This window comes from Syngnathoides biaculeatus, chromosome 20 (assembly GCF_019802595.1).
Source record: "Syngnathoides biaculeatus isolate LvHL_M chromosome 20, ASM1980259v1, whole genome shotgun sequence".
NCBI lineage: Eukaryota > Metazoa > Chordata > Actinopteri > Syngnathiformes > Syngnathidae > Syngnathoides > Syngnathoides biaculeatus.
Window position 1 is genome coordinate 3372109 of NC_084659.1, and position 13591 is coordinate 3385699.

The following is a 13591-nucleotide window of genomic DNA, read 5'->3' on the forward strand; positions in this document are numbered from 1 at the left end:
TGAGAGAGAGCAGACTTTGATGGTTTGGACATGTCCAGAGGCAAGCAAATGAGTACATTGGTAGAAGGGTACTGAGGATGGAGCTGCCAGGCAAAAGAGCAAGAGGAAAACCAAAGAGAAGGTTGATGGATGTTATGGGAAGACATGAGGGGAGTTGGTGTTAGAGAGGAAGATGCGGGAGATGGGCTTCGATGGAAAAAGATGAGAAGATAGTTTGGCTTCTGTATTTTATTTTCAAATGCACTTAAAACATTTAGAAACTCATGTTAACACTCACAATAAAATGTTGCATAAAAACAAATTTCAATGGCATATTTTAAACTGCCATTAAATCAATCAGTACAGTGTAATGGCAATATCTCCTCTGAACATTATCATGCTACTAGTTTTGTGTAAATGAGTTCAAAATGCAACCATATCTAAAGAACATGTGATCTGAGAAACAGAAAATTTGATTTCTCTAGCAGAGAACAGTGTCATTGTAACAAAGCTGTTTCACATATACCAAAATGTAAACATTGCAATAGCCTAAATGCAGATCAGGTTTCAACAGGTAGGTTGCTCATTCAGAGCAAACCAAAGCCAGTTTGGCAAGAGGAAATACAGACTACAAAATCATCTTTGAAAGACTTGTAGTCCTTGTAGTGGCTTGGGATTCGCAATGTTTCACAGCAAGTGGCAGCTGTGGGATACTTGCTTTGCACAATCTCCACAGACAGACGTGCTGGTAAAGTCTCCCATCCAGTCCAGAATTTCATGAGATCTTTTAGCTCAGGTGGTGTGGCTTTGAAAGAGAACAAAACAACAATACAATCAGAATGCCACATTTTATTTGCCATAAAACTACATTTACTTGGTAAATTTGTATGTTTGAAGGATTTTAAGGTAAAAGGAAATCTGTAAGACAGCTTTATATTTTATTAAAATCCAGCTGTTGTGATAGGTAGGTAATCAGAGTACATACAAACACAGGAACATGTAAACTCCATTGTTAGTTTGAATGTGGCGCTAAGATTGAAACTGAATTGTGAGTTCCACGTGCTAACGAGCAGTACAAAACTCATTCTTCTAGCGATGCCTCATTGCAAAGTATTTGAAAACCTCTAAATCAGACACTGGTACACTTACAGTTTGTAATGAACTGTCTAAGATATCCTGAAATGTGGGATTTGGTTTCACTTGAGCAGTTGTCGTCTTCGTCACTTCCATCATCTGTTTCTGGCCAAGTGATATTCTGAAGTACCACCTGAATTCAGCAGGAACACTTTAATTTTGTTGTGTTTAACATTTCTATTTTGCACATCACTTTAGCCCTTGTGCTGTCTTGTGGGGTCAAAAGTACCCAGTGGGCCTCAACCCTGTTCCTCCAGAGCTGCAGCCCTGCATGTTTTAGATGCTACTCTGCTTCAGCACACCAGGATACATGTAGCTGTGTCATCAACAGAACTGTGCAGACCTTGATGACAAGGAGATGATGATTGTTCATCAGAATCAGGTGTGCTGAAGCAGGGTAACATCTAAAACATGCAGGGCTGTGGCTCTCGAGGGCCAGAGTTGAGGACCACTTGGTACTTTTGACCCTGCAAGAGAGCACAAGGGTTAAGAGTACTTAATAATGCAGTTACAAACATTTACGTGTTTGCAGAAGACCATCTGTTTTGTAAAAGATGACCATAATTCCAGTTCCTTAAAAGTTACCTCTGGACACAGGGCTGCTTCCTCTTTTGGAAAGAGTAGGGATACAGCATCTGGCCGCCGCGTCACCAGTGCCCATACTGGGGTTTCTTTCAAGCCTCGCCTAAGCTGCTTTATTTGTCTTGTGACACGTCCAAGAACCTATATAAAAAGTCACAAGAGTTTATTTCTATACAACACATTACATTAAAGTCAAAACAAAACCAGTGTGCTGCTTTGGTAACTGAAACTGATAACAGTTAAAGAAGTTGACAATAAAACAGTGTGGATGCAAAAATATTAATAATCCATGTTATATGAACAACAGGAATATATTTAACGGCCAATGTAAAGAGATGAGTCTTTAGAAGTGAATTACTGAGTTTTGGCAGACATCAGACAAAGTAGTAGACTGGTTCTTGGGATAGGAGCTGAAGCTGAAAAGTCTCCTTAGTCTGTGAGCTGATCCGAGGAACAACTTAAGACAATTTGTTTTAAAGCTCTGGTTATACTGCACCACTCCTTCGCCTCCTATGACTCAATTTGTATGAAAAAGTTCAAGAAAAAAAATGCATGCAAGAGAAATGAATGCAAACTCACTGCATGAAACAACAGCTTTTCCAGAAGCCACTTCCTATTGTTGTCTGTGGGGCAAGGAAGGTCCCATGAATATGCCAAGCTCTGCACTTTTTCTTTTTGAGAATCAGAGAGCCTGGATTCTCCTTCGAGCTGCAAAACAGAACACAGTCAACTCAGAGAAAAAAAAATACAAGTGAGGACTACAATACAGTAATACACAAAGGTGGATTTTTTTTTTTTTTTTTTTTTTTTTAAATTGGGGGGCATACAAGATTGATTGTTTCTCTGATGTCTAGGTCTGGGCAGTCCTCCAGGGTGACAGTTGCTGTTTCAGGACTGCCACCCAGTAGAACATGAACAAGAGCAGGGCTGAGTCCTGACAGGCGAGGTCCTCCATGAAGGAAAGAATGGCCAATCATTCTACCAGCCACTAAGAACATGTCACTTTCAACAAGAAAGTGAGAGGCTGATGGGACCAAATGGCCAGGTTCTCCTTCGAAAAGTCGTGTCATAGGGGAGTTTCCTGTTCAATACATCGACAATATAAAAAAATACATGACACAGATGCATAAAGGGTTAGGGTTAGTCAAATATTTAACTGCCTCAACAGATAAGACTTTGGGTACATAGTAACGCCTTACTGAATTCTTCGAATAATCATAATATCTTCTAACAATTTATAAAAATACTGTTTGACAAGTGCTTGTGCAACCTACAGTGAACATGAAATGGAATTTAATTACATACCAAAGTTTATAGAAAAACCCGACTTCAACTTTTCCAGTATGGTAGAAAAAAAAAAGCGGGTTACCCCCTGTCCCACAGCAACATCTCCTGCAAGGTGAATGTTTTTATAAATCAAAAATACTCTGAATTGAAAAAAGGTTATCTATAAAACTTGTAACTTTTAATTACAGGTACCTTCAAGTCTGCAATTAAGGGGGTATGCCCATTGCACATTTGGACGCTTATAGAATGAAATCAGAGCCATGTCGTTTTCAGCACAGCTTTCCCTTAAGTCCATCTTCAGCAGTAAAGGGTTCTCCGCTGCATGTATTTGGAGGAAATGTTGTGCCCAGCAAGATATAGCCTTTGATACATTGCTGATGGTATACCAGTCTTGGAAAAAAAACAATTAAGGTGTTTTAGTTACAGGAAAGCATTGACTTTTTTTTACCTGGCGTTAAAAAGGTATCTTAAGCAAAAAGTGAAGTAAGGTCGGGTAAAAACAAAAAACAAACATTTGTTTTTTCCCCACACCAAGTAGCTGTTATAACACACGGAATTCCTTTGGAAGGGAATTTCTGTGTAGCTGTATTGAAGCTATGAGACGTGACTACCATTGTTTATGTACTTAAACAGATTTACATAACTGCTAAGCCTAGACCACACTCACCATCACTGTCTGATGAATATGATGTAGATGGCCCAGGCATATTTTCACTCACTTCTTCTATGGAATGAAGTCCTGTACTTCTGAGGCAGTATTTGTTATAACATTTGCAGAATATGCTTTAAACTAAGAATGAAACCGTCTAACCGTTTTGATGGAATATATTACCTAAGGTAAATACATACCTTTCTCCGCAAGCTGAAGCGTGCGCTTCAATATCCTCACTGCGAAACCTATCTCCACACACAGGACACGCTTGCATTGCTGTTGTTACAAAGCAAAAGCCATATTTTTGAAAGGAAGCAAATATCTAAAATACCACCATATAATGTACAAACATTTAAACATTTCTTACATATTTTCTCTGCAGGGTCACAAAGATCGACAGAAGCCACATTTTTGTCAGAGGTGAGCTCTGTCTCACCGCAAGACTTTATGTGTTCAGTCAAAAAATGCAAGGGGATATCTATTCTGCATTTGTGACACATGGCCTTTGGCATTTTAGCAAATGCCTCGTCAGTCAGCTGAAGAGGATCCGTGCACAGTTGTTCTTGAATTGGAACTATGAATAGGTTTTTCACACCACGGCTCGCAACCTTCAACATTGTGCCTGTATAACCATCATCTTCAGGGCCAATCAAGGTCAATTTGCGTCTTCCCCATCCACCTACAAGAGACAGTGCCTTATGACTTTGCTTTGAATCAAAGCGCATTAACAGTTTGTCTGAAAACTAGATCCACCGCCTGAATTTTGCTGATGAAATAACTTAGTCCTAAAATCACAATAAATTGTTTTGTAACGGTTCCAGTTCTTGTAAAGTAATTATATTTTCCATGTTTAACCTATCCCTTTTATTGGACAAGTGGCAGCCATGGTCGGAACCCAGGGAGCATTTTGGGGGTGCTCCAAGTCTTGCTCTGAGACCGAAAGTGGTTGTTATTGATTTGAACAGTAGAATTGGTCATTTCCAGTCTGCCCTGAAGAATAATATTAACCTGACATCAGCCACTTGATCACCCACCTGCTGATTTATAAAGCAGCCAACCCCCTGTAATTGTTCCAAGCTTTGGAAATAAAACTTTGAGCCTCTCGCACAACTGTAAAAGAAATATGTTGAATTCAGAGTCATCACAAATGCATTACATACACAGTGATTGATCCTCATTAAAAATGACCATTTCAGCAATACGGTCAGTCAGTTTTTGGAGATTTTAAATAATTGAAATTTATTGCTGTCACAATAAATAAAAAAATCTTATGATAAAATTTTTAATCACAATGAAAGATATGATAAATGCACAACTCTTGCTGAAGCCATAGCTCAACTAATGAAGATATAAAAAAGATGGTTATTGGTGAAAATGAAAATAAATTACTTGAAATTTCACTCTTCCAAAGTTACTGTGATCTGTAAACCAAAGCTTTTTAAATGTTTGTGGATTGTGTGTGTTTCCCATCTTAGCTTTACATCTAATCTTTATCAGATGAGTGAATTACCTCCTCATGTGTTGTGCTCTTATCTATATGAGCAGTTTTTCGGCCCAATCCCGCTTTCATGTGGATGAACTGCTCTTCTTCTGTAGGTGTCTTTTCATAGAGTCTCGGCAGTAAATAAAAATTTATATCTAGTGGCTTCTTCTTCTTTGCAGATACAAGGTTTGTTTGAGTAAATCTTCTTTTTCCTCTTCCTTTTCCAGGAAATGACCTGAAAATTTAAGACAAATTATACTTATTTCATTTTCAACATCACCTTGAAGACATAACCAATGACAAATGAGGTAGTATCCATCCATCCATCCATTCTCTACTGCTTTTCCGGGTTGGGTCGCGGGGGGAGTAGCTTCAACAGGGATACCCAGGCTTGCCTTTCACCAGCCACTTCTTCCACAGTTCTTCCGGAGGGATCCCGAGGCATTCCTAAGACAGCCGAGAGACATGGTCTCTACAGCATGTCCTGGGTCATTCCAGGGGTTTCTTTCCAGTGGACATGCCCCGAACACCTCACTAAAGAGGCGCCCGGGATGCATCCAAATCAGATGTCCCAGCCACCTCATCTGGCTCCTCTCAATTGACCCCTCCGTAGAAATTGCATCATCCGCGTCGCTGACCAATCAGAGGCCAGAGAGCTGCATAAACCACGCCCCTTTTTCCACACCCACCGTTCCCTCAGACAACGTTGCATGGTCCAGTATAGCTTTTGTTACCGTTTTATCGCGTATTTGGGTTCTTTAACAATAGATATGGTTAAGAGGTGTAGTCACGGACTTTGTAATAGTGACGACAGGTATCCTGAAAGGCTAGTTGGTGGAGTTCAATTCGTACCCTTTCCAAAACCGAAGACACAGTACGAAAAAATGTCTTCGATGGATCAAACTTTGTGGAAAACCGCATCATCAACTGAATCCATCTAAAATCAACCGGAACAGATATGTTTGCACGAAGGTAAGCCCTATATTTGATTTTCAATACATGTCTCATATAAATGAATTAGCAGTTCTTCACTTGCATAACATAGCTACGTAAGAATGATTGACACACTTGATCTGTGTTGAGCGATATTTTGCGATGATCTGACTGCACAAACGTGTCTCGGTTCGTCGGCTACTGAGCTACGGTAAATCGGACTATGTTTGCACGAAGGTGTGCCCTATATTTGATTTTCAATACATGTCTCATATAAATGAATTAGCAGTTCTTCGCTTGCATAACATAGTTACGTGTGAATGATTGACACACTTGATCTGTGTTGAGCGATATTTTGCGATGATCTGACTGCACAAACGTGTCTCTGTTGGCGGCTATCTAGCTAAGCTAAACCGGACTAGCGAGTCCTAAAAGCCTTCGACGTGCACCGAGACACCAAGACTGAAGGAAGGATGTTTGAGGACACTATAAAGTAGTGATTGTCATACTCGGTCGGGACTTACGTAGGTTCGGCACTAATTCAAGAATAATTATTGAGGGGAGCGCGTGACGTTACACAAAGAAAATGAGAGAAACAACTCGTAAATCAAGCCTCGCCTTCTTTTCCTTCATACGGCGGTTCACAAACGGCTATACAGATACACATACAGATTCTGCACACAAGTGTGATATTATGTAACACGAAAATAGGAAACTGTCAATGACGAATTCGTCTTTGGGTTATAATATATTATATTATGTAGCTTCTCGGTCTTCCTCTGACTCCGGAAAGATCTCGCGCTAATATCAATGGTTTCTCCGTCGATATGCATGTAAATACCATTGAAATACCCCTCGCTGAAATACTTGAAGCCCTGCTGTATGCGTTTCAACGATATTTCACTGTTAGCTAAGAATGCGAGTGAGAAATCAGCTAGTAAATCGGACAATTTCGCTCTAGTCTTTTCTTCCTGCGCCGCCATTTTTGCTAATTGTTTGTCTGAGGTTAGCACACATGGGGTGACGTAACTTCAGGAGGCGTGGTTAAGTGCCCTGTACGGAGGGGTCAATTCAGAGGAGCAGCGTGGGCAAATTTCCTACGGAGGTGAGAGTTGAAATTTCTTCTGTCAGGGGAATCTTTTAGCTGTTCCCAGAAGACCCTCATAATACATTTGGGCCTGCCACATCGGACCGGGATCTTCCCCCACCATCAGAGCAAACTCACCACCAGGTGGCGATCAGTTAACAGCTTATCCTTCTCTTCACCCAAGTATCCAAAACATGCGGTTCAAAATATGATGACAGTCAATCAATCAACTGCGACCTTGGGTGTCCTGGTCCGAGGTGCATATGTGGACACCCTTATTCCTGAACATGGTGTTTGTTATGGACAATCCTTGATGAGCATAGAAGTCCAGTAACAGAACACCACTCTGGTTCTGATCCGGGGGGGTTCTTCCCAATCACGCCCTTTCAGGTCTCACTGTCATTGCCAACATGGGCATTGAAATCCCCAGCAGAATTATGGACTCCCCAGACGAAGCGCTCTTCGGCACTGCCTCTTATGGCCCCGTCATACCATGACATTCTGGCCAGCGTCCTATAACGTTTGAGGAAACGTTGGTAGTCGCCCATGGTCGCCAGGATAGCCCCAGAGTAGCGTTGTTTCCACGCCAGTGAACGTCAATGCTCGCTGGGAATCGGCGGAGAACGCCGGTCCGGAAAAAAAGTTTTGAACATGCACAAAAGTTCCCACCGAGACCAGCGTTCATCAACGTTTAATTTTAAACGCTGCAGAACGTTCAAGAACATCCGTGGAACGTTTTACTAAGGTTCGCCTAGCGTTGCACGCGTTTGCCTATTGTTAGTCAGTCGTAACTCTAGCTTTACTTGGTTGTTTACTGGCTATTAGAAGGGGGCCCCGGTAACTCACGTCCGGGCAAGGGAAACCGAGATCCAACATATGCACTCATCATAGGGGTTTTGGAGTCGTACTTTGTCTGGTCTCTCACTTAGGACCTTTTTACCATGGGTGACCCTAACAGGGGCGTGAAGCCCCATACAACTTAGCTACCAAGATCATTGGGACACACAAATCACTCCACCACAATAAGGTGACGGCTCGGCTCAAGGAGGGGTTATGGCATAACACATTCATGTGGAAGTTTTGGGAAACAAATACAGTTTTATAATGCATTCTTCAAAAGAGAGTTAACCTTAAATAAATTTACCTGGTCATTTCCATGTGGACAGATGGTGTTTCAGTTTGAGGCAGAACATTTCCACTTTGTGTATTTTGTCTCTGTAGCCTACAAAATTTCAAGAACAGAATTTTTAGCAAACAGCTATGATCTTAACATTGAAAACATTTTGCACTGGGGCTGCATTTTATTATTAAACCTGGCATCGTGGTTGTTGACATCACTGCTTCCTCCACTCCAAGGTCTTTCGGATGATGTTAATAAGTTAAGTAAATGCCTGGCTGACTGAATCATATCAGCCTGACTACCCTGCCATCACAAAATACAAGACAAAGTAGCAGCTGAAAATGGAACACTTAAGTGGAATTTACGTTTTATGAAAAAGATACATTTTACTAGCGAAAACTCTGTGCTCTTCTCCTATTAAAATGTTCTAAACTGTATGAACATCAAGTAAATCTGCAGTTTGCTAGGGAACTGATATTTTGGATGATGTTATAATGACGTCTAATAAAAAGGAAAATGTGGATTGGTAGAGGTTTTATTTTCAATAGAAATAAGCTTTAATTATATACTAAAATGAACAACAGACTGATGAAGACAAGGTAGGCTTCAGAATAGCTCCTCCTAATCTTCATCAGAACCTGGCAACAACATTCTACAAGTAAGGTTTCTCAGTCTGGTTTTGGCGCATCTAATACATGGGAAATTAACTGTAAAAGAGAGAAGCAAGTTATGTATCACTCTCATTCCCAGAGTTTAATTGATGCATAACTGTAATCCTGCTGTGCCACATGTGAACGAAAGGATAAATCAAGTCACATGATCAATACAGCAGCAAAGCTAAATGGGTATGTGGTTATGAGCAGTGTTGGGGAAGTTACTGTTAAAAAGTAGTGCATACTTATTACCTCCTCAACAACTTCGTTTACCTCTATATAAAGTAAATCTTTGTTACTTGTTCCTTTTTATGACTTTTGTGTTGTGTTGTGATTTTGAGCAGGACTCCATATTGTTCCTAAATGTAGAAACTGCACTCTGGATTTGTAGGCTTCATTTTGACAGATTTTTAAAAACCAAAACCTGATTGCAGCCACACACAACTGCTCAGAAACAGAACAATGTGTTGTACCCCAAACTAATAAACATGTAACCCTATTACAGCCCAACATGATTAAAAAATGTACAGGCACACAACAGCTCTTTCCCCATTTGTCAAAAATGAACAAATTATACACATCGCATCTTTTACATTTCACATAACGACTGGATCGTTATTTATATTGTGCAGTTGGTCAAAACTTTTCCCACACCTCAGGCTTTGCTTTCGTTGCCGGTACAAAAGCTTGGAGCGCCGGAGCATCTAGCTCCATTTTGGGCGCACCAAAATGGAACGCAAAACGGACTGCAAGGCCTAGCCCGGCCCGGGTCTGTGTGAAATGATTGACATTAAGCCCGAACTAGGGTTCGTCCAAAGATCTTCAGCTCTACTGTGTGAAATGAGAGCTCTAGAGATAGTGGCTGTAAAGTGCAAAACACTACAACGAAAGCGGAAACACTACAACAAAAGCCAAAACACTGCAACAAACTGAAACATACCAAAACAAAAATAAGGGGCGGAGAAGTGCAAAACAAAAAGAAAAGTCGAAACACAAAAAAGTCAAAACCGGAAAGGGAGGGTTCTTATTCAGACATTGTCGGCAACGCTACAGTTCAGGATGTTTATTGATTCCTGGTATGCAACATCCATCAACACACCATTCTGCGTTGCTAGACAGGAAGTGATGCGAACGCATGCTGTACCTGGACACACTGTTTACCGATCGAAACAATGCCATGTTTTGTACATTCTGCAGCCATTACCTCATCCACTTGGCTCAGTTTTGCCATACATGTGGGAGATCTTTTGAGTGTTTGAATGATGCGGAACTAAAAAGAGGACAAAACACACAGGAAACTTATCCGGATCATGGTGAGCAAGATAAGCGCTGTTTGTACCTGTACGGGCACGCTATTTATTTAGATGCGAATTTTGTAGTGGCTCCCAACTTTCTGAATTTTTCAAACGGAATTCTCTCTCTCTTTTTTTTTTTTTTTTTAAAGGAGAAAATCCTTGCGTATTATATAACCAATTCATGAACTTCAGAAGTTCTAAGTCAAAGGAACGTAACAGGCGTGTAACTTTGGACCAAAAGCAACGAAAAGATTTCAGGCCAAGGGAAAAAAAAAGGCTCGTTAAAGAGTACTACAGTCGCCACAGAGTGTCATCTCAGATGAAATGCTCAAATTTGTTTGGCACAGTTTTTATGTCCTGTTAGTTTAATCGACCGAATATCTCTACATTGGAGTTACATTTATTGTTATTAAAATAAACGTTTTTTCATTGGGTTTGCTGTACTGTACGGCAGTTTTGTCAAAATATTTGGAGAGAGTACACAGATGTTTGGCTCATTATATTGTTGTTTTGTTCCACATTTAAAAATAATTTCAATTTTTTTTTTTCCAAATAAACATATGACTGATGATTCCACAGGGAAATGTGTTAAAAAAGGGTTAGGGAGAACACTACCATTATTTGTAAACATGTGACATAATTTGGTCCCAAAGAGTGGTGCCTTCTTATAAATATTCGGCATGCTCTTATCTCACACCCTTGAGGATTAAGCTCCCTTTTAACTTGCAAATTGTACTTTTGTCTAAGTACTTGCCAAATCGTTCGGTAGTCAAACAGCCGTCCAGATCGGCGAAGTTCCAATTGAATGGCCCTAATTATGATGTCCTCAGATGAATAATTCTTTCTCCGCTAGAACCCGGTTTCATTCAATTTGCTCTTCAAACAGTCTAAAGAGCTCCCACATGTATGGCAAAACAGAGCCAAGTAGATGAGGTGATGGCCGAAGAATGGACCAAAAAATTGCATGGTTTCGATCGGTAAACAATAAGTCCGGTACAGCATGCCTTTGTGTCACTTCCTGTCCAGCAACGCGGAATGGTGTGTTCACGGATGTTGCATACCAGGAAACAATGTACTTCCTGGACTGTAGCGTTCCTGAGAACATCCGAATAAGAACCCTCCCTTTCCAGTTTCGGCCTTTGTTTTGGTGTGTTTCGGCTTTTGTTTTTGTGTTTTGCACTTCTTGGCCCCCTACTTTTGTTTTGGTGTGTTTCGGCTTTTGTTGTCATGTTTCCGCTAGACCTTTGCACAAACGTGAAGCTGAGAAGCAGTGTTGCTGTCAAATATGTCCCTAGGGAAAGTAAGGTTTCGCCGCATTGGAAAAGCAACCACGTTTCGTTGGCTAATTTTCAGTTATAATGCGTTACATTCCTTTTTAACACAGGGTTTGTACACTTCCAGAAAATTAAAATTCCATGAATTTTCCATGACTTTCCAGCTACTCAATACAAAATTCAATGACTAATATTTGATTGATGGTTGTGGCAGACAGCAATATTTCAGCTATATGATCGTGGGTTGCCACTTAAATAATAAGTCCCAAAGCTTAACAATGTAGTGGGTGCTTCATAATGACTGTGAAATTTATGGTTATTAAAAATAGAAACTATAATTACAAGTGTATGAAAGTTTTGTTGACAAGAAGCTCATTGGCTTTTGTATGTAATCAGCAGGGCATGCTTTTACAAAGCCATTCGCCTTTGAGTTTGCTTACCCCATCACTACAACATGGCAGTTAAGCACGCTCGTAAGTGGTTTCTTATCTCCTTTGTTGTAAGGTAAGAGTACTCTTCAGTTTTGAAGGCTTTATGCAAGCAAGGCTTGGGCTTCAAACTTGCCAACAACCAACATTCCCTTAGGTTTTTTTACGTGTCTGAGCAAACACACTAAGGCCATGAGTGCCCCCTTTGACCACCGTGAGTAACATAAGACATATGCACTTTGGTCAGATCAGTGTCATCCATTGAAGTTACATGCCTCATTCAAAAATTCAGATGTGGCGACCCCGAAAGGGACAAGCCGAAAGAAACGCACACATTCCCATCAGAACATTTTTAATAACAATTTTGTGTTTTTGCAAACTTAAAATGAAAATGTCAACGAAGAAAAAAATATATTGCTAAACAAACCAAGCCAACTATAAACTGTAAATTTGAAATGTCGCATCCAAATTTGTTTCATCTTTTCTTAACCCACAATGATATCCCCGTCAGTTTTTCTTGGTGTAAAACTGAATTATTGCTTGCAAAATATCTTTAGCAATGCATGTTTAAAGCTGAATGATGAAAAAAAGTTTAAAGGTAATGTTATGAGGTGTCCTATATTTAAAATACAAAATTCGCGTTTTGTGCACTGTATTGTCGATGCAATCATCCTCTATCAGGCTGTGCCAAGGTGGAATTTTAACATTATACACCATCTCATCCTGTACGTTTCTACTTTGGCTTCAGACCAGACCATTTTACTCAAAAAAAAAAGAGAAAATCTTGTCCAGTTTCGCCACTTTTTCTTCTATTATTCACAGACCTTACATTCATTAAAGCAACAACACTTTTTTCTTAAACTTTTACCATTCTTATCGAGAGTAAACAAGAAACATGTTTAACGGTGTTTGTAATTATGAGTGTATCCCTTTAAGAGCCTAAGGGGGGGCTGGAGTCAGGTAAACAATCAGGAGTGTTCTTCCATGTTAAAAAAATAAATAAAAAAGTCAGGCTGTGGTTCACAGCACTGCATTGGTTTTCATGTGTGCTGAGAATGTCTATGTATTTCTATTTGTAACAAATTTTACACGTGATTTTTCGTGCTTGATTTGCGAGTGCAATCGCGCCTCTGAAGTCACAGTGAGTGAAAATCCCATGACATTCCTTGACCCAAGTCAAATATATATCTTTTTTTTATTTACCGGACTTTCCAAGACCTGGAAAAGGCAACGATTCTTCCCATGATATTCCAGAAATTCCCTGACCCGTATGAACCCTGTAACAACATGCTACAGGAAAATACAAGCATTGAACTTTCCGTTGTGTGAGCATTATCTTCCATGACTGCCACAGAGGTGCTAGTTTTCCTTCAATATGAGTGCCAGAGGCATCACGTCAAGTGACTAAGAAAGTGTAACTGGATTGGCTGGGTGTTGGGTTCTGACATCCTTTACTAATGTCTGTGACCCGAAGTAACTGCTTTTTCTTTTTTTCCTGACACTGAATTTAGATGTTGAATTTCAGACAGCCAGTTCAAACTCAAGATTAAACTCAATATTGCGTTTGAATTTTGAAAGGTTGATTTTTGTTTTTTATTTGCTGAATTTAACATTGAAAAGTTCAACTGAAATCTAGCTGTTGAACATATGGTCACTTTGATATAACCGAATTTTTAGTATGAAG

At 40.0% G+C, this 13591-nt stretch overlaps 1 protein-coding gene across 10 annotated transcripts in view; it reads right to left on the bottom strand.

Annotated features, from left to right (window-relative positions):
- Positions 1–219: 219 nt before the first annotated feature.
- LOC133493618 (uncharacterized) overlaps positions 220–13591 on the bottom strand; it is a 29741-nt gene continuing 16369 nt past the window's right edge. For 8 of the 10 annotated variants that reach the window (XM_061807166.1, XM_061807168.1, XM_061807165.1 and 5 more), the window contains 14 exons: positions 8451–8560; positions 8282–8359; positions 5145–5352; positions 4669–4744; positions 4002–4313; positions 3832–3910; positions 3650–3729; positions 3175–3372; positions 3001–3087; positions 2523–2776; positions 2275–2403; positions 1699–1836; positions 1129–1246; positions 220–784 (listed from right to left, as the gene is read on the bottom strand). In XM_061807166.1, coding sequence (XP_061663150.1) covers positions 567–784; positions 1129–1246; positions 1699–1836; positions 2275–2403; positions 2523–2776; positions 3001–3087; positions 3175–3372; positions 3650–3729; positions 3832–3910; positions 4002–4313; positions 4669–4744; positions 5145–5352; positions 8282–8359; positions 8451–8560 — 2085 coding nt within the window. In that variant the 3' untranslated portion in view covers positions 220–566. The remainder of the gene's footprint in view (positions 785–1128; positions 1247–1698; positions 1837–2274; positions 2404–2522; positions 2777–3000; positions 3088–3174; positions 3373–3649; positions 3730–3831; positions 3911–4001; positions 4314–4668; positions 4745–5144; positions 5353–8281; positions 8360–8450; positions 8561–13591) is intronic. The other 2 variants (XM_061807172.1, XM_061807174.1) reach the window with 2 other exon arrangements.